The sequence below is a fragment of the Podarcis melisellensis genome, assembly GCF_964234715.1.
Source record: "Podarcis melisellensis genome assembly, chromosome: 14".
Lineage (NCBI taxonomy): Eukaryota > Metazoa > Chordata > Lepidosauria > Squamata > Lacertidae > Podarcis > Podarcis melisellensis.
In genome coordinates, this window is record NC_138546.1 from 39,423,773 (window position 1) to 39,446,315 (window position 22,543).

Genomic DNA, 22,543 nt, shown 5'->3' on the forward strand with positions numbered 1-22,543 from the left:
AAGACAGGAGTGCCTCGCATCACTGACGGAGGAAGAGGGGTGCGGGGGAGCATTCTGCCCCCGGCAGCACGATCCCAGTGGGGTGCTATCGCGGCTGCCCCCCTGCCAGCACTGGGTGCCACGCCCCTGCAGTTGGCATGGCACGCCCCCGGGACGCATGCCACGCCCCTGTGGGCGGCATGCCACACCCCCAGGACGCACGTCCATGGGGTCACAAAGAGTCGGACACGACTAAACGACTAAACAACAACAATAACAATAGGTAGGGCAGATGGTTATATCAAATAAACCAGACTTGCACCACATAAGCTGAATGCAGCAACCTGGTCATGTATGTGATTTCATAATTGCTTGGTAGTTTACTTGTTTTGCAGTCTTTGGCATCTAGCAAAAGCAATCTAGGTATGGTGCCTGTGGGGTTGGTCTACTTGACTGGCTTTGTATAGCTTAGTAGGGTGTCAAAGTTTGCTTTTTTATTTAATTACCAATTAATTGCCAAGGTAGCTTCTTTGTGATTGTTTTTAGGTATCAGGTAAAGGTAAAGGTACCCCTGACCGTTAGGTACAGTTGCAGAATGAAGTTGTATTGGACAAACATTTTCACCCTCCCCCTCCCCATACTCCTTTGCAAGCATGTTCAGATATGGGCAAGTGAGAGTGGAAATGGAATTTTGTTCCCTTTGCTGGATAATCTGGGCTGTTGCCCCCTTCCCATGCAGCACAGACATGTCAGAAACATAGGCCTGGTCGACAGAGAAATGGGGGTGTGCTCCTTCTTTCGCATCTCCCTCATTCAAACAAAGTAATGGAGCGGGGCTTTGTTTACCCCCATTGATGTAATTGTTTAGCCCATTGTAACATGGTATCAGGGGACGCGGGTGGCGCTGTGGGTTAAACCACAGAGCCTAGGACTTGCCGATCGGAAGGTCGGCGGTTTGAATCCCCGCTACGGGGTGAGCTCCCGTTGCTCGATCCCTGCTCCTGCCAACTTAGTAGTTCGAAAGCACGTCAAAGTGCAGGTAGATAAATAGGTACCGCTTCAGCGGGAAGGTAAACGGCGTTTCCATGCGCTGCTCTGGTTCGCCAGAAGCAGCTTAGTCATGCTGGCTGCATGACCCGGAAGCTGTACACCGGCTCCCTCGGTCAACAAAGCGAGATGAGCGCCGCAACCCCAGAGTCGTCCGTGACTGGACCTAACAGTCAGGGATCCCTTTACCTTTATGTTTAAGATTAATAAAACAAAGGGCACGTCATCAACATGCTGAGTGAAATTGTCACTTGCTTTTCTTCTTTTCTTTTCAGGAGGCTACATTATTCTGTGATTTATAAGGTTTTGAATAAAAACCCATAAAGAATATGAGTGCTTTATTCATCTGCATGACATTTTCCTTATTATTTCATTATATTCTTAAGATGGTTGCATACTTACATTGACTAATGTGAAAAGAGGGAAGAACTTTCAGCATCCTTTATTTGGCAGTTTATATTGATGGTTTGGGCATTCAATCTGAGAGAAAGTTGACTTTGCCTACTTTCTGTTTTGTATAGTACCTAGATGAAATATGAATAAGGATGCTCTCTTGATGCACATTTTATATATTAGTGGCTTAAACCATGCACTTTCATGTTGGTGTGAAATCCAAAATACATAGCTTTGTCATGGGTAAATTCCATGCTATTCTGTACTCTTGCAATCTGCTTTATAGAGCACAGATCTAACTGGAAACAGAAATCCCCCACATGTTCCAGCTTTGGAAATCTGTAATGTTAATCATGAGAAAATCCAGACATGCTGATAGAGATGATGTCACACTTTTGCCCCCTATTCGTTTAAAATACAAGGTTGAAGCAGGCAAATTGATTTCTATAAACTGCCCTAGATGACTTGAGCTAGCAAAATTTCTAATAGCAGATACTTCTCAGAAGCCTCCAGATTAGCCTAAGAAATTTATAGTGATTTTTTTTATAGAAGTGACAGAACAAATCGTCAAAGTTGGGCTTCTTCTCCAGCATCTGACTCTTTAAGACGAGGTTCATCTTACATCTTGTAATACTTTCTGGCTTTCAGATGATTTTGGTTTGTATATCAGAGTAGGGCTGTCCCCAAGGAGGGGTTAAATAGGGGCAACTGCCATCAGCCCTGTACTCATCTAGACCTGCACAACTTGTAACCTGTTAGCTGAATGAATGCAGCCCACCAGCCAGGTCCTGTATCCCGATAGGCACAACCCACATGCTTCTGCAGGCTCAAGCAACCAATCAAAAGTAGAGTCATCCATGAGCTGCCATACCTGACCAAGTAGGTGGTTTCCAGCTTAGTGGGTCACAAGCTGTTCATGCCTCTTTTAAGACAAGTGGGGTTTGTGGTGTGCAAATGAGATTATCTGAAGCCATAACCAAAAAAATAGAAAATATATGTATAAGGGGTTGTTTTGATGCAACTTAGTGAAACATTCAAAATAACTATTTTAAGCATCTGGAAGTCAGGTGCAAATGTTAAATACACCCATAGAACAAGGTAAGGTGTATCAACAACTGCACCACCAACAACTGCACCAGCATAACACACACAGTTTATATTTTATTAGACCTGCAGAGATGTTCTGCCAGTGCTACTGTCAGACATACCAGAATAAGTCTTTTGAATCAGGCTGACTGTGTTTAGCACTGGGACCTTTGCAGTAGGACGGAGCTAAATGCAGTTTTACATTTCATATAGTTTGTAAAGAATTTACTTAAGAATGTACAGTGGTACCTCTGGATTCAAACGGGATCTGTTCCAGAGCCCTGTTCGCATCCTGAAGCAAACGCAACCCACGTCTGCCTGGTCACAATTCGCTGCTTCTGCGCATGCGCGCAACGTCATTTTGAGCGTCTGCGCATGCGCGAGTGGTGAAACCCGGAAGTAACGCGCTCCATTACTTCCAGGTCGCCGTGGAGCGCAACCCAAAAATGCTTAACCCGAAGCTCCTTCACCCCGAGGTATGACTGTATTTTGATATGACATAAAACTAGTTAATTCCAGACAGTATTCAATTTCCATAGACCAGGCATGTCCAACTCCCAAGAGACTGCAATCTACTCACAGTATAGAAAGACCAGCTGTGATCTACCCATTTTCATTGCCAGGAGCTTTTTTTAGGGGAGGGGAGGCCAAAGGCGGTCACTAAACTTCATTCCACCATCTACCTGTTGGACATCCCTGCCATGGACTAATACGGTTGGAAAGGGCGAAAAGACCTCACCCTTTGGCATGTTTCTCTAAACACAGTAATACACATGAACCACAGAGTGTTGCAAACATATAAGGAGCACCACACAAAGCATAAAAGAATCTCTAGGTGGTTCAGGGAAGCAAGGTACATAGTACATGGAAAAGGGGGAAACCAGCTCTCTAGAAAATGTTATCAGAGTCCCCAAATTTGTTTAGCGTATTATTAATGTAGAACTGTCAGTGTGCATAAAAAAAGAAAAAGACAGGTCCCTGCTCCTATGAGCCTACAATCTAACTTTCAATGGGAGCAACAGGAAAGAAAGAGGAGGAACATGGAACATGGAGACAGGTGGAACAGGAAATAAATACACAAGTTTAGTTGCATATATTCAGGCTTAATTTTGCTGGTAACAAAGGGGAAATTCTCGTGGATGAGATGGGTTTTGAAGAAGGGATTTGAAGTAGTATAATCTAGTTCCAAGGGACGCGGGTGGCACTGTGGGTTAAACCACAGAGCCTAGGACTTGCCGATCAGCAGGTCCTGCCACGACTGGACCTAATGGTCAGGGGTCCCTTTACCTTTTTTAATCTAGTTCAAAGGTAGCCAAAGTAGTGTCCTGCAGACATTGTTGCCTACAGCTCCCATCATCCCATAAAAATTGCCATGCTGGTTTGGCTGATAGGGGTTGTAGTCCAGCAACATTTGGAAGACACCACAATTACCACTCCTGATCTAGGTGTTTTCAGAGAGAATTACAAGCATAAGGGGCAGCGAAGGAGAGTGTGTGGCATGCAAAGAACCTTTGGAGAGCTGACAATAGAAGATGTGGAGAATAGAAAGTCAGAACAAGAGTAGATGAGAAGCCAAAGAGGGTTTTCAGTGTAAGAATGTGGACTTCTTAGGCATCCCTGGACTGAAGAGAGGTGTGGATAAGAAACCCCCATAGGGTTTTAATGAGTGGCGCCACATGTTCTGAATGATGAGATTGGTGAAATATTTCATTTCATGTCAAGTATTTCTGTATCGCTTTTAATCAGACAAGTCCACAAAGTGGATCACAGATATTTTAGCAGCAGAATTCTAGGGGATGATTGAGGTCTGACAACTGAAGGGCAGGCAAAATGGTTGCACAGTAGTGGAAACCGGAGACAAATCATTTGTCGTTGTTTTTCTTTAAAGTTGGGATGGAAATCCACCTTACTTATGGGGCAAGAAGCTTCAGTTCTAGCTGTTTCAGAAGAAGTGGACTGGAGAGCAGGGAATAGATATTTCATCAGAATATAAATGGAGTCATCCTATAAAACCGTATATGTTTGTGTAGCTTGGGTTGAAACCAGCAAAATTATTTGCCCTCACTATTGCAGCAAATAGTAGAATGTTAGAGATCTGGTAGCTAGAAACCTTCATGGTTTTCAAACTAAGGGACTAACTGCATTTCTGCGCAAGCACATAGTGCAAGGATCCATCATTGGCTTTTGTAAAAAACAAAGCAGTGGGGATTCTGAGCAGTGAAGCAATGGATTGAGGGGCTACCCACTCACTGTTTTCCCACTCCGTATTGTTGTCATCAAATTGATTCTCTCTCTGCCTCTCTCTTCTCTCTCTCTCTCTCTCTCTCATTGAGACCCCTCAAAATTCAGATGTGCACCTACTTAGGTATTTATTCCTATGCCATCCTTTACCTCTCAGAGTGACTTACAGAATCAGTACTAAGAATATAAAAAGCCTGCTGGATCAAGCCAATGGCCCATCTAACTTAACTTCTTGTTCTCACAGTGGCTTACTATATGCCTGTGGGAAACCAGCATCCTATTCTAACAGTCGCCCATCTATAGTCCCTTGTGGTTAAAGGTAAAGGTAAAGGACCCCTGGCGGTTAAGTCCAGTCAAAGGCAACTATGGGGTTGTGGCATTCATCTCACTTTCAAGTCGAGGGAGCCGGCGTTTGTCCACAGACAGCTTTCCGGGTCATGTGGCCAGCAGGACTAAACCGCTTCTGGCACAACGGAACACCGTGACGGAAACCAGAGCACAAGGAAATGCCGTTTACCTTCCCGCCACAGTGGTACCTATTTATCGACTTGCACTGGTGTGCTTTCAAACTGCTAGTTTGGCAGGAGCTGGGACAGAGCAACGGGAGCTCACCCCATCGTAGGGATTCAAACCGCCGACCTTCTGATCGGCAAGCCCAAGAGGCTCAGTGGTTTAGACCACAGCGCCACCCGCTCCTTTAGACCCATGTTAACAGGATTGGAGCACAAGAGCACTTTCTCCTCCTGTGGTTTCCGGCAGCTGGTATTCAGAAGCGTTGCACCTTTAACTGTGGAGACAGAGCATAGCCATCCTGGCTAGCAGCCATCGATAACCCTCTCCTCCGTGAGTTTGCCTAATCCTCTTTTAAAGACTTGCGAGTTTGTGGGCATCACTGCCTCCTGTGGAGGACACTTTTCTGTGTCCACTTTCTCCATGCCATGCATAATTCCATAAACTTCTATCATGTCACCACTTACTCACCTTTTCTCTAAACTAAAAACATCTAGACGCTGAAACCTTTCTTCATAGGGGAGTCGCTTCATCCCCTTGATAATTTTGGTTGATCTTACTGGAACCTTGCAATGACAAACCTAGACAGCATCTTAAAAGGCAGAGACATCACCTTGCCAACAAAGGTCTATATAGTTAAAGCTATAGTTTTCCCAGTAGTGATGTAATGGAAGTGAGAACTGGACCATAAAGAAGGCTGATTGCCGAAGAATTGATGCTTTTGAATTATGGTGCTGGAGGAGACTCTTGAGAGTCCCATGGACTGCAAGAAGATCAAACCTATCCATTCTTCAGGAAATCAGCCTTGAGTGCTCACTGGAAGGACAGATCGTGAAGCTGAGGCTCCAATACTTTGGCCACCTCATGAGAAGAGAAGACTCCCTGGAAAAGACCCTGATGTTGGGAAAGATGGAGGGCACAAGGAGAAGGGGACGACGGAGGACAAGATGGTTGGGACAGTGTTCTCGAAGCTACCAGCATGAGTTTGACCAAACTGTGGGAGGCAGTGGAAGACGGGAGTGCCTGTCGTGCTCTGGTCCACGAAGAGTCGGACACGACTAAACGACTGGAACCTTTTCTAACACTACAATATCCTAAGGCAGTCCCAACCTTGAGGCTCACAATCTAGAAAGAGATGGCGGACAAGGAAAAATGAATGGAAGAGTACATGTTCCTTCAACCCTACAGGGGGAAAGCCATGGGCAGAGATTTTGGGTAGAGAAACAGAGGGCGAGGGAAGGATTAGACACTGCTTTTACTTTCCTTCATCTGATTTTCTTTTAAATGATCAAGGGCTGGGGCACCATGGCACATATTTACAAACATCTAGTTAGTCCCTAGGTGCAATTGCATGGTGTCAGATTAGATAGCAAAGACATAGGAGTTGGTTTATAGAGAGAAGTGGAGCAGCATTAAACAGTTCTGCCCCCATTTGTTTCTCACAGGCTGTAGTTATCTGTAGTGGCACACGCCTCTTTTTCATTGCAACACCTACAGCAGAGGAAAAATTGTCCATTTAGTAATATCCATTTTCTAGCCATTACACATTTTACCTCCTCTCTCTCTTGAAATTGGTCTTATGCATGCATATTTCCAGTACTCTCTTCTGTTCTGTATTACTTGGAGTTGGCGTAGAAACAAATTAGAATGCAACTGCTCTTCAGTGATTTCTGTTTTTTGCTCATTTTAGAGAAGGAAGAATGTAGGCATCTGGGTTTAATAGAATGTGATGGTGTGAATATTCAGTGACATGATTTTGTGGCTTTCACAAGATACATTGGCATATGGAGAGGTCATCTCAAAAGTATTTGTTTCAGATTAATATACCTAAGACCCTCACCCGCATATATTGGCAATTTGATTATCCGGTAATTCCAGTTCATACGCAGACCGCCACATGTGTAAGGACTTCCCCATTTTTTTTTTCAGTGGACAGGTACAGCTTTATACATTCGTATTATTATTAATACATGCACAGAGATACCCTAACTTATAAAGTGAACAGCATGCTTGTATGGGATCATCCATACAAAGATCCCTGGAGCACCTGCAGAGTGCTGAAATGAGGGTCCTCAGTTCAGAACACTAATTCTGGATTGGATATACTAAAATCAATATGATTGCTTCAGCATGTTGAAAGAAAGTAAATTCAATCAGTTTAATTGAGTATTACTCATAAAGATAGGTGTGATAGAGGCTTCTCCTGCTACATGATATGGTTGAGGCATAGATGAAAATTCAGACTACTTTTTTCAGTTGTGTGTTAACTGTATAGCAGTTTTCAGAAGGATATATAATACAATGCTGTACATGTAAGTATATTTAAGTGCAATGTACCTAAGGCAGTCTTAGTTACATGTTATCTTCCCAAACCTATGCAAAATGTATATACAATTTTGTTCCTGTAACTTCTAATCCCACATCTAACAAGATTGCTTTATTCATTTAAAAGCATTAGCCTATATACCAAATTCAAGATTGTGTGAAACAAACATATCTAAAACATATCTTAAATATGATAAACTGAACCATTAGCTAGCCTAATAAAAGTTAGTTTCTATCACTGTTGGTCAGTGTGAGGTGCTAGAAACCCATCCAGAAATGTAGGAGGCAACAAATGAAGAGATAAAACACAAGCATAGCTCTCTTTTTCAGCATTGCAGAAAATGGTGAGAAATGATTCTCTGTTCTCTATGGAACATACACTCTTGTTGTTTTATTTACTTGAATTTGGCATATCAGTGGGTCCCTGCTTGTAGTAGGGTCCAGAAAATACCTCTAGGTTTGGTTTGATGTCCTTACATTGATATTTGGTCTATTCCAACTGCCTGTCTGCTAGATTAAAATGGACTAATACAGACATCAACATTAAAATAAGGTGAATCACAGACCATGATGAATTGTTTCTCATAAGTATTTAGACAGAGAATTGAGTAGATCAGATATCTATTTCCCAAGACACCATGTGTTACTGACCTATACCACAATTAAGTACAAGAATTGCTGATCTACGTTTTACCGTTATCAACAGCATTGAAATATATTGAAAGATATTGTTTATTATTGTAAATAAAATATATATATATATACAGTACTTACCTGTGCACAAGAAACACATACTATCATAAGATCTATATATAATGTTATTAAAATACTTTTGGATGAAAGATCTTTTTAGAGATGTGTGTCAACATCAAAATTGGCATTTAACAATCTCCTGCAGGTTTTAAAAATAGGTTGCCTTCCCTATTAAGCTAAATAGATAAAAATCATGGATGGAGCGACAGAAGAAAATACTGTTACATTTTATTATCATTGTGGACCCTGAAAGAAATTAGTCTTCATTCCAGGTTTGGCAAAGTATTTTGCAAGGCTAGTTTTGCAGGCTAGTTTTTGCAAGGTATCATTCATCATTGTCTCTGCTTCAATTTGAGGTGTGGATAAGTTTTCCTATGGTGTTAAGACATACTTACAGGTAGGGTGTATACTACAGGCATTTTTTAATATTTCATAATAATTTTATGAGCATAGAGCTTTGTGGTTTGAGACTTTTAATACTTAACAACTTTAATTCACTTGTTATAATAGTCTTTTTCTGTTAATAGTTGCCAGCTGCCAGTAATACATTAGCAGATCTACAACATATTGGAAACGTATTCTTGAAAATGACGTATTTCAAAATCAGTACCAAATGTCCTGCCACATTATTAGGAAGACATAGTCAGTATGCTTTAAAAGAACTAGGGCACCATAAGTTACACTAAGAAGAAAAAATCCGACAGTACATACAGAAACAAAACTATCCATTCATATTGCAGGAGAGAGATTACTTACTGTAGTTGCTGTTACGCTCCAATACTCCTTTTATCTTGCCTCTCTTATCAATCTTGATATACCACTGAGTTCGACAGAAAAGTCTTCTTACTCTTACATTCCCCCCTTCCATATAATCATAACTTCTGGTATGTCGCTCAGGGGAAGAACAGTTTGCATTTGTAGCCATTTGCTCTGGGGTCATGTCATTGCAAGCTAATGATATAGCGCCCACGAGGAAGATAATGTAAAAGTATGATCTGTAGAGCAAAGTTGGCAGGATCCATGTCAATATCCATTTGTGCATTATAGTGCAGTGTTCTGGGTACTCACGAACAACATAATGAAAAAAATCCGTCTTCAGTAGATCGTCTTTCCTTGGTCATTGACCTGTCCTCCTCTGCCTTTCCCTTGAATTGTAAAGTAATTTAACCAGCGACTGTTCCCTCTTCCAGAATTCCAGTCCTTACTATTTTTAAGATGCAGGTATCGAAGAGAATTGATAAAAATCCTTTCAGCCAGGATATCCTTTAAAGAAACAGGTTGCAATAACCTCGGCTGCTGCGTCCTCCTTTGCTACTTGTATTCTCTGTTCGCACTGAAAGCAAAAGATCTATGAAGAAAGTGGTATGCATAAATTTTTATGGTCATTACATAAGCAAAGCAACTATCTTTCATGCTATGGGAATAAAACAGTAGCGGGGGGAAGGGTTCATGTGTATGTGAGCTAGAATTTCTGTCATTAACATGGCATTTTAAATGTTGATATGCAGCCCTCGTTCCTCCTGTTCTGTAGTTTTCTAGTGAGTCTGATGATTCAGTTAAATTGCCAAACTCTTCAGGAGAAAACCGCTATTGCATCCTCTTTCACTTGATTGCTTCATGTATTTGTCTTAGTAGTAATTTCCCTAAAAGCTTGCTCTGGTATCTAAGATTTATCAGGCCAAAGTACACTCAGTTCTATTTTTTACATAGTCCGTATGTATACAGTTCCATTGCCACTGCTTCATAATACACTGAGAGCATTGCTTCTGATACTACAAAATCATGACAACGGAAAATGCTGTTAGCAGCTAAGAAATCTTTTAAGATGTTTTAAAGAAGACAGATGACTTACTTGCTCCTGTTGATAACAGCTGGACACACAAGTATTCCATTTCTGTTGTCTGCCTTTTGCAACATGAGACGCTCTACTGTAGCTACAAACTTTCGGAGCTCAGAAAGACTGCGACAGAATCATAATTGTTTCCATAAATCAACATGCGCGCAAGAGGGTGTGTGCGAGCATGTGTGCGTGTGCGTGCACACTTGTGTGTGTGTGTGTATGTGCACTGTTAAGTCTGTTCAGGCTTTTTTTTTTTTAAAGGAAAACCTTTGCTGACCTCTCTTGGAAGCAATTAGGACACAAGCAGTCAGCTGTCAGTTGACTGCATGAACAAAAATAAAATGTTGTGTGGAATTCTATGGTCATCAGAGGGAGCTATCAACATGGCTGATGCCCTGAATCTCAAACCTGCCACTTTTCTAGAAATACTGGGTTTTCTGACTCCAGTTCATGCACTGCTCGTATTGCCTCCTTATTTAGTGAAGCGTAATTCTTTTCTGAATCATTTTCCAAATCCTGCTGATTCCTCTCCGATCACTGTTTCCCACAGATAATGGCACAGAATTGTTATTTCTTACAGGCAAGGTAGATTGAGGGCGTTAGAAAAAAATCCAAAAAATATATAAGCTAACAAATGCTTCTGTGCATAATCAATCATATCAGTGTCAATCAAAAACTGAGCTAATCTGTGTTCTCTGCTTTCTGCAAGTGCGTTTTTTCACCTGCAGATACATGGTTCTCATAATGGAAACACAAACATAAATGGAGGGCAATACACCTTAGAATTAGCTAGTGTTGTATGAATCTGTTCCTATATTGTGTATGAGGGCTTCTGCAGAGCCAATGCCAAAGGGGAGCCTTGGACCAGCTGCTGACCTCAGTAACAGGACAATGGCTGTCAGTGGCTCTGCTAGTTTTAGCTAACATTCCCTCTACTATTTCCACATGTTGGTGATTTTCCAGTCACCTTTCTAGTAAAAACTTAATCTAAGTGGAAAGCCCTCTTTATCTCGAGTAATGAAATGATGGTAACTAAACAAGCTAATTCCACCGATTCCTACAAACCTTTCTACCCGCTCTACACATTGCAAAAACTTTTAAATCTCAGTGGCAACCTTCAAAGTCTCCCAGAGAGAGTAGCTCATCCAGTAGTCAGCATTTGTCTAACACTAGCTCCAAAGGAAAAGTCCCAAGCAAGATGGTAGAGTAGCATGCAACCCAAAAGAATTAGATTGCTCAGTTGGTGGAGCTCTTAATCTCAGGGACATGGATTCAACCCCCACATTGGGCAAAAGATTTCTGCATTGCAGAGGATTGGACTAAATGACCCTCATGATCCCTTTCCAACTATTTTTTAAAAATTTAAACAACATTTGTTCAAAAGTTCCAGTTCTACAATTCTATGATTCATAAACATGCCCAGGAGGTTGCTGACTCAATTCCACATAGGAGATTAATAATAATAATAATAATAATAAATTTATACCCCACCCATCTGGCTGAGTTTCCCCAGCCACTCTGGGCGGCTTCCAATCCAGTGTTAAAAACAATACAGCCGACTCCACGCAAAGAAATCACCATCCACATTTACCTTTCCTCCACTCTTTCCATGCGCTGCCTGTGCTTTAAAACTCCATGCCTGAGCACCTGGTTTGTTTGTTTTTGCTCCAGAGCTTTCCCCATGAAAACCTGTTCTTTAAAGCTCAATCAGAGCAGAGGGCAATCTGCAGAAAACCCGATTTGATTGTGCCAATTGAGCACTAAAGAGCAGCTTTTCATGGGGAAAGCTCCGGGGCAAAAAAGAAACCCACATTTGGTCACGGAGCTTATAAACGTGAACCTTTGCCTGAAAGATCGGGCAAAAGGTGAGTGTGGATAAGCCCGTTATTTCAGTCAAAAAGGGGATAAAATGAGCCAACCTCATTTTAAGTATGTAGCATCTTGCCAGCTATTTATTTATAAAAATATTTATATTTCCCTAATTCATACAGAACATATCAAAGCAGTTAACAGCTGTACATAAAACAATACAATAAATACCATATTAAAAAAAATAAAAGTCCAAAATCAGAAAACCAGTGTGGAGATATGTTTTCTTAAGTGCCTGCATAGGCCTTACAGAATAGAAGAGTTCAGCAGGTGTGTGAAAGTTGGAACAGTACTAATACTTTTCTAATTTACTAATTGACAGTCATTCCATGTGTAAATCCAGTAAACCGGGTGACTATGATAAATATCACTGGGTGGGACAACTGACTCATACTTGTGATGTCCCTGCCTCTTATAAATGTTAAACTTGACTCTGCTGTAATACTGTGCTGAATGTATAAATGGGTATTTAGTGTGTGTAAGAGTGGTAGTTAAATTGTGTAAAATTATTCTCAAGCATGTGCCCCAGGTGTTCAAAGCAGTTTATTTCTTAAATGTCTCTTATACGGGTCAGCGAAACAGCACATTCTTGGGATTTCAATAGATAAATCAGTGTACTTGAAAACATTTTTTCAAGACACATTTTATAATAAATGTTGCAATGCAGAGCCCAAAATCTTCATCTCTGTTTGCTTTTCTGGTTTGTTGATGGTGCACACTTGTACCGGCTGGTGATCTATGAATTTGCATACTGTGAAAAGGCAAAAGGAGTATTTAAAATACAGTAAAATTAGGCTCCTGTATAATGAACAATTATTTGATTCAGTCTGTGACCCGCAACTGGGATCAACAGCTAGGATTTGGTGTTCCTCAAGCTATACAGAAAAGGTGATTAGAGACTCAACATGATTCAGTGTTGTGGATTTTGATGTTTCTGAATCAATATTTTATTGAAATATATTTTAAAATATTGCAACATAAAACAACGACATAACAAAAATAATACCTGAAAAATATTAAACCACTGACAAAAATATTATGCCACTAAAAGCATTCAGAAATGTAATATAAGCTCCATTGGTCAGGCAGGGAGACTTTTTCTTTCCCCGCATAAACGTTTATGAAAGACCAATTTTTTGGTCATTGTTTTTTTACTTGCTTGTTTGCCTTGGGGGTCCCTTGGAGGAAGGGTTTGTTAGAATTTCAGTAATTTATTCTGCTTCTTTTGAAGAGTTGCAAGAAAAAGAAATCTAAAAAACAATAATTTTGGCATTGTTTTCATTGTGGCCCACCTAGGAGAGTTTTGCTTTAACCCTTTAACTCTTGCTGGTGGTGGTTGTTTTTAAGTTAAAGGGTCGAAATTATCTTCTGCCTGACAAGTTACATCTTGGATTAAAAAATTATCAGGTGTATCTTCCTTTTATTTTTTCCATTCAGAAGTAGTAATCATTCCACTTTCTCCTTTAGCTGTGTCCTGGCAGGGGAACAGAAATAAAGCTACAAATCTCTTTATGCCATGGAGCCAGTCTGGCTCAAGCCCTCTGTGTCTCCTGTTTATCAAATATGCCGGAACAGACAAGGTGATAAAGATCATGTCCAGTTTGGCCCTTAGAAGTCCAGTTTCCAGGTGCCTGCCCAGTGAGAAGGAGGTTCTGGCAAAGAGTCTCAATTAAGCAAAGGCACCCGAAGCATGAACCAAAAATGGGATTTTACCCAGTGAGCAAACACATTTATAGTAAGCTGCATTTGCTGGAAATGTTTATATAGTTCCTTGCTGAATGTTAATACAAAAAATGCTGATAGAATGATCTTAAGTGTGTTTATTTTGTAACAGGAGGGAAAGAGGATGGATTTGTGGGAATCGAGTAGGAGTAGGGTCAAATAAAACAACTTTTTCATGAATACCTGACATTTTCAGCTGTTTAAAATTCTAAGTCCTTGGAATCCTGAAGGATTTTTATGAGTTTCTTCTTGCTGGCACCGATACTAGGTCTATACCTCACATACTATTTCAAACCAAGTTATAGGCCTGGTGTCTTGTCAGTTGTCTTGAGTGGTGTTCTTTGGTGTGGGACAGAGGGCTAACATACTGTACTTTAACCTGTTTTTAAAAACCTATACACTGACAATTAACTTCTCCCATCTAACATTAGCTGGCATGGGAAAAGACATCAATACATCAGTAAACCCGTTTGTGACAAATTGACTGGGATCTTTCTCTGAAATTATTTCAGTCACATCATCTTCCCATGCCCACGAAGTGGGCAAAGGGTATGAAAATCCCATTGTGATATTTTTTCTGGATCCATTCTAAGGGGTAATTGGAGAAATGGCTCTCCATATATACAGGTAGGATGAAGTTCGAGAAGAAACGTGAGGAAGTTTCAGGACTCTTAAGTTCAAAATAACATTTCAAATAGCATGTGTTTACATGAACATGGAATCCCTGGGCATCTAATAAGACTTTTGGTTACCACCTGACATGCTCATAGGTTGCTCTAGGCATGCAGCAAACGTGCCCACAGTATTAATAGTACAGTGCAATGGTACCTCGGGTTAAGTACTTAATTCGTTCCGGAGGTCCGTTCTTAACCTGAAACTGTTCTTAACCTGAAGACCACTTTAGCTAATGGGGCCTCCTGCTGCTGCCGCGCTGCCGGAGCCCGATTTCTGTTCTTATCCTGAAGCAAAGTTCTTAACCTGAGACACTATTTCTGAGTTAGCAGAGTGTGTAACCTGAAGCGTATGTGTGATGGGACGATGAGCTGCTTGTGCGTAAAATGCAAGTCCCTCAGAGTTTGATCAGGCTTTCAAACCTCTGCCTGTGACGGAGCCCCTCCAGCATGGCTGCGTCAATCACTAGTAGAATCCGAAAGTGGCTGCTTTCGGAAACGTTTCCAACATAAAAGCTCCTTAACGGAAACACGTCGTCTGGCCTCTCGGCGTGACAGTTTCCGTCGAGGTGTGGGTGTCCCTATAGGAGGTCCTGAGACCTCCCCACTGGTTTCGCTTGAAGCGTCTCTGAGCCATCCCTCCGACTCACTTTCCCTTGGAGTTCTTGCTCGCCCTCTACTGGTTCCCTCTTCCGCTGCTACTGCTCTCTCACCCTCAGTGAGCCTTTGCGCCTCCGGCGCTTTAGATGTCAGTTCCCTGACATCCACCTCCCCTCCAGGGCCCCCTTCACCCCCTCCCGTCTCCTCTCCTGCTGGCGGTGAGGAGGTAAAACCCTTGAAAGAACCTCCCTCATCTTCCGACGTCGCGAACACTTCCTTCCACTTGTTGCTGTTCCTACTCTCTAGGTACTCTTCGTCATCAGAGTCCACTCCCTCTTCCAACTCCGACTCCGCGAACCCTTCCATTTCCTCTTCCTCATCGGTGGTGCCGAAATACTCCCTCCTAAACCTTGCTATCGGCTGAGGTTTCCTCGGGAACCTTTGATGAAACGTTTCTGTTAAAACCTCGTCATTGACTTCCTGCGCACTTACCCAGGTGTTTTCTGACTCCGGTTCCCCTTCCCACGCCACTAAATACTCCACCTGATTTCCCTTCCACCTGGAATCGAGGATTTCCGCTACATGGTTGCGGCGTTCCCTCTCTTCCAAGGCTGGTCCCCTGACGTGCTCCCCTTCACCTCCTCCCCTGTATGGTGACAGTAACGACCTGTGGAACACTGGGTGCAATTTCATGTGATTGGGTAATCGGAGTTTGAAAGCTACCGGGTTGACCTGCTGAATCACCTCAAAGGGTCCCAATCTTCTGGGCCTCAGTTTCTTACAACCCCCTTTGAACGGCAACCCTTGGGTTGACAACCACACTTGATCCCCCACCCTTATGGTTTCACCTTCCCTTCTGTTCTTGTCTGCCTGCTTCTTATATTGTGCCTTAGCCCTTTCTAAGTTGAGCTGGAGCTGCTGATGGATGGCTTCCATCTCTTCTACAAAATGTTCAGCCGCTGGGACGCTCCATCTCTCCCCTCCTTCCCCTGGAAATGCCCTGGGGTGACACCCGTAATTAGCCAAAAAGGGACTCATCCCTGTGGACACATTCTCCGCATTATTGTAGGCAAATTCTGCCAACGCCAACTTTTCGACCCAATCGTTCTCTCTGTCATTGACATAACACCTAAGATATTGTTGAAGAATGCCATTTGCCCTTTCCGCCTACCCGTTGGTTTCAGGGTGCCGGGCAGTTGAAAAATTGACTTCCACGTGTAACAAGCTCATGAGCTTCCTCCAGAACCTGGAAGTAAATTGTTTGCCTCGATCTGAGATCACCCTCGAGGGAGCCCCGTGCAACCTAAAGATATGTTCCACAAACAACTTCGCCGTTTCTTCCGCTGTGACTGCATGTGAGCATGCTACAAAGTGGCACATCTTAGTTAACAGGTCTACTACTACCATGATGGCTGTTTTCCCCTTGGACCTTGGCAGATCCGTCATAAAATCTATTGATATCGCTTCCCAAGGCCGTTCTGGTGTGGGTAAAGGTTCTAATAACCCTGCCGGCGCCCTTCTTTCCCCTTTGGCTCGCTGACATTGGTCACACCCTCTTACATACTCCCTTACATCTTCCCTCACCTTAGGCCACCAAAATTCCCTGGTAACCAACCACACGGTCTTGTGTTGCCCAAAATGTCCCGCCGTGGGGCTATCATGCAACTGCTTGAGTACTCTCCCCCTCAATTCACCTTCGGGTATATACAGTGCCCCTTTGTAATACAATGCCCCATTTCTTTCTTCAAAACCTCCGGGGCTCTCGCCCTCCCCCCTGAGACCTCTGAGCTTATCCTGGGCATATTCATCATTTTCCGTTTCCTCCACCAGTTCTCGTTGCCCCACCATCGCCGCCCCACACACCCAGCGGTCCTCCGGGATGACATGTCTCTCTTCGATCACCCCCTCCCCTTCCCAATATTCTGGTTTGCGTGAGAGCGCGTCCGCCCTGACGTTTTCTGGGCCTGGCACATAACAAATCTCAAAGTTAAATTTGGAGAATTCCTGTGCCCATCTCACTTGTCGTTGGTTGAGCACTCGAGCTGTTCTCCAATACTCTAAATTTTTGTGGTCGGTGCACACTTGCACCTTGTGTTGTGCCCCAATTAATAAATGTCTCCACCTCCGGAATGCTTCGTGAATGGCAAGTAGTTCCCTGTCATACACCGTGTAATTCCTCTCGGACTTATTCAGCTTCCGCGAGAAGAAGGCACACGGTCTCCACTCCGACGCACTCCTCCCCGGTTGAAGAAGGACCGCCCCTACCGCCCGGTCGGATGCATCTGTTTCCACTCTCATGGGTTTTCGTAAATCCACATGCAGAAGTTGTTCTTCCGAGGCGAAAGCCCTTTTCAGTTCTTCAAAGGCTCGATCCGCCTCTGCCGTCCAAACAAATTTCTTCTTGCTGCTGAGACAGTCGGTGATGGGCGCCGTCAAGTGGGCAAAGTTCTTGATGAACTTCCGATAAAAGTTCCCAAATCCCAAGAATCTTTGCACGTCCTTCTTGGTCTTCGGTGTCTTCCATTCCAGTACCGCTTGGACCTTGCCTGGATCCATGGCCAATCCCTTGTCTGACAAGCGGTACCCCAGGAATTCCACCTCCTTGGTATGAAACTGGCACTTCTCCAGTTTCACCCACAGCTGGTTGGCTTGCAGCCTGCCCAACACTTCTCGAACGTCCCTCACATGCTGTTCCTCATTTTCCGAATACACCAACACGTCGTCTAAAAAGGCCACACAATTCTTGTAGAGCAAAGGTCCCAGAACGTGGTTTATAAAAGCTTGAAAACACGCGGAGCCCCCTTGTAGACCGAAGGGCATAACGAGGTATTCAAAGGCTCCCAACGGGGTAAACATGGTGGTCTTCCATTCATCTCCCTTCCTTATGCGTATCAGATTGTACGCCCCCCGCAGGTCCAGTTTTGTAAAAATCTTTCCCTTCCTTACTCTGGTCAAAATGTCATCAATTCGGGGCATAGGGAAAGCCAGGGGCTCCGACACTGCATTGAGGGCCCTGAAGTCACACACCAGTCTCGGTTTGTCTGTGTTCTTTTTGTCCACAAAGAACACTGGGCTGCCCCCCACCGCTCGGGACTCTCTGATGAAACCTCGCTTCAAGTTTTTGTCAATGAACTCCCTCAGCTCCTGCATCTCCCTGTCTGACATGGCGTACAGCTTGCCTACTGGGAGTTGGGCCCCTGGGAGTAGGTTGATTTGACAGTCAAAGGGTCTATGCGGTGGCAGTTTGTCTGCTTCCCTTTCGCTGAATACGTTGCTCAGATCTGCGTATTGCGGGGGCACCTTCCCTTTGTCCATTACTTCCATCCCGGCTAGGGTGACTCTGTCTCCTCCCGAAACCTTCCCCTCCTTGCAGTGTTCTAGGCAATGCGCTGACCCAAAGGAGACCACCCTCTGATGCCAGCCCACTAGCGGATCGTGTAGCGCCAGCCAGCTCATCCCCAAAATGATGGGCGCTCCTCCCAGGATGGCCACATTAAACGCTATCTGTTCGGTGTGCCTTGCCACTCTCATTATCATCGGGACAGTCTGTTGGCTAACTTCTCCCCCCAACAGCTCTCTGCCGTCAATCGTAGTCACCTGCAAGGGGTTACTTAAAGGGATAGTCTGTATCTGGTGCTCAGCTGCAAACTCCTTACTCATGAAATTACAGGAGCTGCCTGAATCCAAAAGCGCCTTGACCTTTAGTGGGTGTCCGTTTGGCAGTTCTAGTAACACCTCTATCACTAAAGCGGGTCTGGGGGGTTCTGGCATGGGCACTTTCATTGCTCTTTGGCCTGGCTGCTGTGCCCCAACGGTGGCAGCCAGGCGTTGGCTTTTACTTGCTCCTTGCCTTCCTCTTCCTTTCCCCCAACAGCTCCTGCCATCCCTTGCCATTCCTTTCTTTGTGGGCAAACTCTGGCAAAGTGCCCTGGCTGTTGGCAGAGATAACATCTCTTGGCGCTCTTTCCCTCCTTTTTCCGCCCTTCACTGGGATTTGAAACTGCGCGCGCCCGCGCTGTTCCAACTTCCATCGGCTCTGCCGGCGGGAAAGGTGGCTCTGGAATGTCTGGAATGCGGAACTCCCTCCAACGGTCTCCTTTCCCTTCCCGCTTTTCCATAGCCCTCGCCTCCTGGCGCGCTCCTATGGCCAGCGCAGATTTGGTTAACTGGTCCATAGACTCCGCCCTGGGGCCCCGGGAAAGCTCATCTTTGACGGTTGAAGAAAGCCCCTCTTCGAAAAGCATTTGGATGGGCTCCGTCGATAGGTCCCACCCCAATTTGTGAATCAACATGGTAAATTCAGTCCAGTACTCACGGACAGATCTGCTTCCTTGCTGGCAAGCCATTAACTGCCTTCGCACCACCCCCTGCTCAATATCGCTGGAAAACATCAGGTCCATGGCACGAAAAAACTTCCTCGTGTCCTTTAAGATCTCATTATTCGCTGCCATCAGGGGTCTAACCCAATCTTTCGCCCCGGATTCGAGATGGCCAATCACATACGCCACTCGCGATTCCTCATCGGGGAAGTCATCAAACTGCAAGTTTAGAGCGTATTGCATCTCTGTTCTAAAGGCATGATAGTTCCTGGGATCCCCCCCGAATTTCTGCACCAATCCTGGCACCTTTCTGGCGAGCGGGGTGGTTTTCTCCTTTCCCTTTTCTGCATCCTGAGCCCTCCTCTCCTCAAGCCTCGCCGTTTGCAGCGCCAACTGGATCTCCAACGCCCTGTACCTTTCTTCCAGGCTTGGACCTCCTCCAGCTGCTCCTGCTCCCCCGGTTCCGGCTGGATTGCTCATGATGCTTCTCCCTGCACAAGCTGGCTTTCGGTGACTTTCGGATTGCTGTGATGGGACGATGAGCTGCTTGTGCATAAAATGCAAGTCCCTCAGAGTTTGATCAGGCTTTCAAACCTCTGCCTGTGACGGAGCCCCTCCAGCATGGCTGCGTCAATCACTAGTAGAATCCGAAAGTGGCTGCTTTCGGAAACGTTTCCAACATAAAAGCTCCTTAACGGAAACACGTCGTCTGGCCTCTCGGCGTGACAGTTTCCGTCGAGGTGTGGGTGTCCCTATAGGAGGTCCTGAGACCTCCCCACTGGTTTCGCTTGAAGCGTCTCTGAGCCATCCCTCCGACTCACTTTCCCTTGGAGTTCTTGCTCGCCCTCTACTGGTTCCCTCTTCCGCTGCTACTGCTCTCTCACCCTCAGTGAGCCTTTGCGCCTCCGGCGCTTTAGATGTCAGTTCCCTGACAGTATGTAACCTGAGGTACCACTGTACTTCATGCAGTGCAGGAGGCGCAGTGCGTGGATTAAGTTAAAGTTTACGGAAGGTTCTGTGGCCACAAGCCTTGCACATGTTGCACTGTGAGCACCGCACCCCATAATAGTCACCTTTGACTGGACTTAACCATCCAAGGGTCCTTTACCTTTTTTTACCTTTAGGGCCATGTCTCTGCTTTTTCGATGTAGCATACTGATGAACAGATATCCCAACTTTAGCAGCAAGGTATGAGAAAAGATAGGGACACGAGTGGCACTGTAGGTTAAACCACAGAGCCTAGGGCTTGCCGATCAGAAGGTCGGCGGTTTGAATCCCGGCGACGGGGTGAGCTCCCGTTGCTCAGTCCCTGCTCCTGCCAACCTAGCAGTTCGAAAGCATGCCAGTGCAAGTAGATAAATAGGTACCCCTCCGGCGGGAAGGTAAACGGCATTTCCGTGCACTGCTCTGGTTCACCAGAAGCGGCTTAGTCATGCTGGCCACATGACCCGGAAGCTGTATGCTGGCTCCCTCGGCTAGTAAAGCGAGATGAGCGCTGCAACCCCAGAGTCATCCACGACTGGACCTAATGGTCAGGGGTCCCTTTACCTTATCTTTATGAGAAAAGATACCCATTTGGAAGATACCTTTCAACTCTGATTCTTTGTCTTGTAATTCCACAAGAACATAAGCCCTGCTAGATGAAGCCTGTGTCCCATCTCATCATCTTCCTGTCCTCACAGCATCTAACCTATGGGAAGAATGCAAGGAGGACCTGAGTGCAGACCACTCTCCCCACTTGTGATGACCACTGCCTTTCTACAATGGAGGCTTTATTGGCCAAGGGAGCCGGCGTACAGCTTTCGGGTCATGTGGCCAGCATGACTAAGCCGCTTCTGGCAAACCAGAGCAGCGCATGGAAACGCCGTTTACCTTCCCGCCGGAGTGGTACCTGTTTATCTACCTGCACTTTGATGCGCTTTCAAACTGCTAGGTTGGCAGGAGCAGGGACTGAGCAACAGGAGCTCACCCCGTCGCGGGGATTCGAACCGCTGACCTGATCAGCAAGCCCAAGAGGCTCTGTGGTTTAGACCACAGCACCACCCGCATCCCTACAGTGGAGGTAGAATATAGCTAATGTGGCCAGTAGCCGCTGAGAATCCCAAAGCTAATAAATATCCTATAATATTCATACTTACTTACCTGCTTCATGAAACAGACATGAAGCAAGAGTTAGGATTAGGATTACCCAAAGGTCCTATTTCTTGCTTTCAATTTCCTTGAGCCAGATTAGCATTTTGAAGCACTGTTTGAAGACAGTGCCTTGTCTGCATAAAAAGGGAGCTAGCCCCATCTAGCTTGAGATGAGTACAAAATAGTGGCTGCACTCCTGCAACAGGGAGTCCATGGAAAGAAGGCAGATCTCCAAATAAAGCAGGGAGCAAAGAGTCCAGGAGAAATGTGAGGATCTTAATGTTTGCCTAGCCAGCTGCTAAAACTGTTAGCACATCGGCCACAGCAATACCACTTTAGGTTTTTGTGTGTGTGTTTTTACAATCAAGCTGTATATAAATGTTACAAAATAAATAATACAAGCGGGAGAGTAGATTGGGAGTTCTAGATTCAGTCCCACTTCCGATCCTTCACCTTACTGGGTTTACATTTTGCTTTATTGGTCTTTTCAGCAAGATAGTGTGGTTGTCTTTTTAACGCAACCCCCCCCCCCCCGGTTTACTGTATAAGTCTAAAGGGTTGCCTGTTTTTCCAGGATGGTCAGGACTGATGGACAGCCCCTTTTCCTGGGGGGAGCTTGTAGGTTTTCCTATGGACTTCCTTCCTGACATTGTTGAAGGCCCTATGGAAGATCCCCAGAACAGAAATGCATCATAATAAATTTGTCTTTTGCCCATTGGAAGTGATTGTGCTGCTCCACTAACACAGTGTCTGGATAGGTGCTATATTTAGAATCCTTTCCACGTTCATCTTTTGAAGCTCCAAACCTGCAACTTTTATTTTTTATTTCACAGAGGAGCTTCTCCAGCCTTCATTCTAAAGGTAAAGGTACCCCTGCCCGTACGGGCCAGTCTTGACAGACTCTGGGGTTGTGCGCCCATCTCACTTAAGAGGCCAGGGGCCAGCGCTGTCCGGAGACACTTCCGGGTCACATGGCCAGTGTGACATCGCTGCTCTGGCGAGCCAGAGCTGCACACGGAAACGCCGTTTACCTTCCCGCTGGTAAGCGGTCCCTA

General features: G+C 44.7%; 2 protein-coding genes across 4 annotated transcripts in view; one reads left to right on the plus strand and one right to left on the minus strand.

Moving 5' to 3' along the window:
• FAM227B (family with sequence similarity 227 member B) overlaps positions 1-22,543 on the plus strand; it is a gene marked incomplete at its 5' end in the record, with an annotated part of 121,430 nt that overhangs the window by 59,160 nt on the left and 39,727 nt on the right. The window lies entirely within an intron of this gene.
• The window catches only part of FGF7 (fibroblast growth factor 7), a 59,977-nt gene that overhangs the window by 31,390 nt on the left and 6,044 nt on the right, over positions 1-22,543 (minus strand). Inside the window, exons 1-2 of one of the 3 annotated variants that reach the window (XM_081888810.1) lie at positions 10,187-10,600; positions 9,091-9,667 (exon numbers count right to left, since the gene is read on the minus strand). In XM_081888810.1, the coding sequence (XP_081744936.1) occupies positions 9,091-9,376 (286 nt within the window). In that variant the 5' untranslated portion in view covers positions 9,377-9,667; positions 10,187-10,600. Of the gene's footprint in view, positions 1-9,090; positions 9,683-10,186; positions 10,601-22,543 lie in introns of those variants that run through there. The other 2 variants (XM_081888809.1, XM_081888811.1) reach the window with 2 other exon arrangements.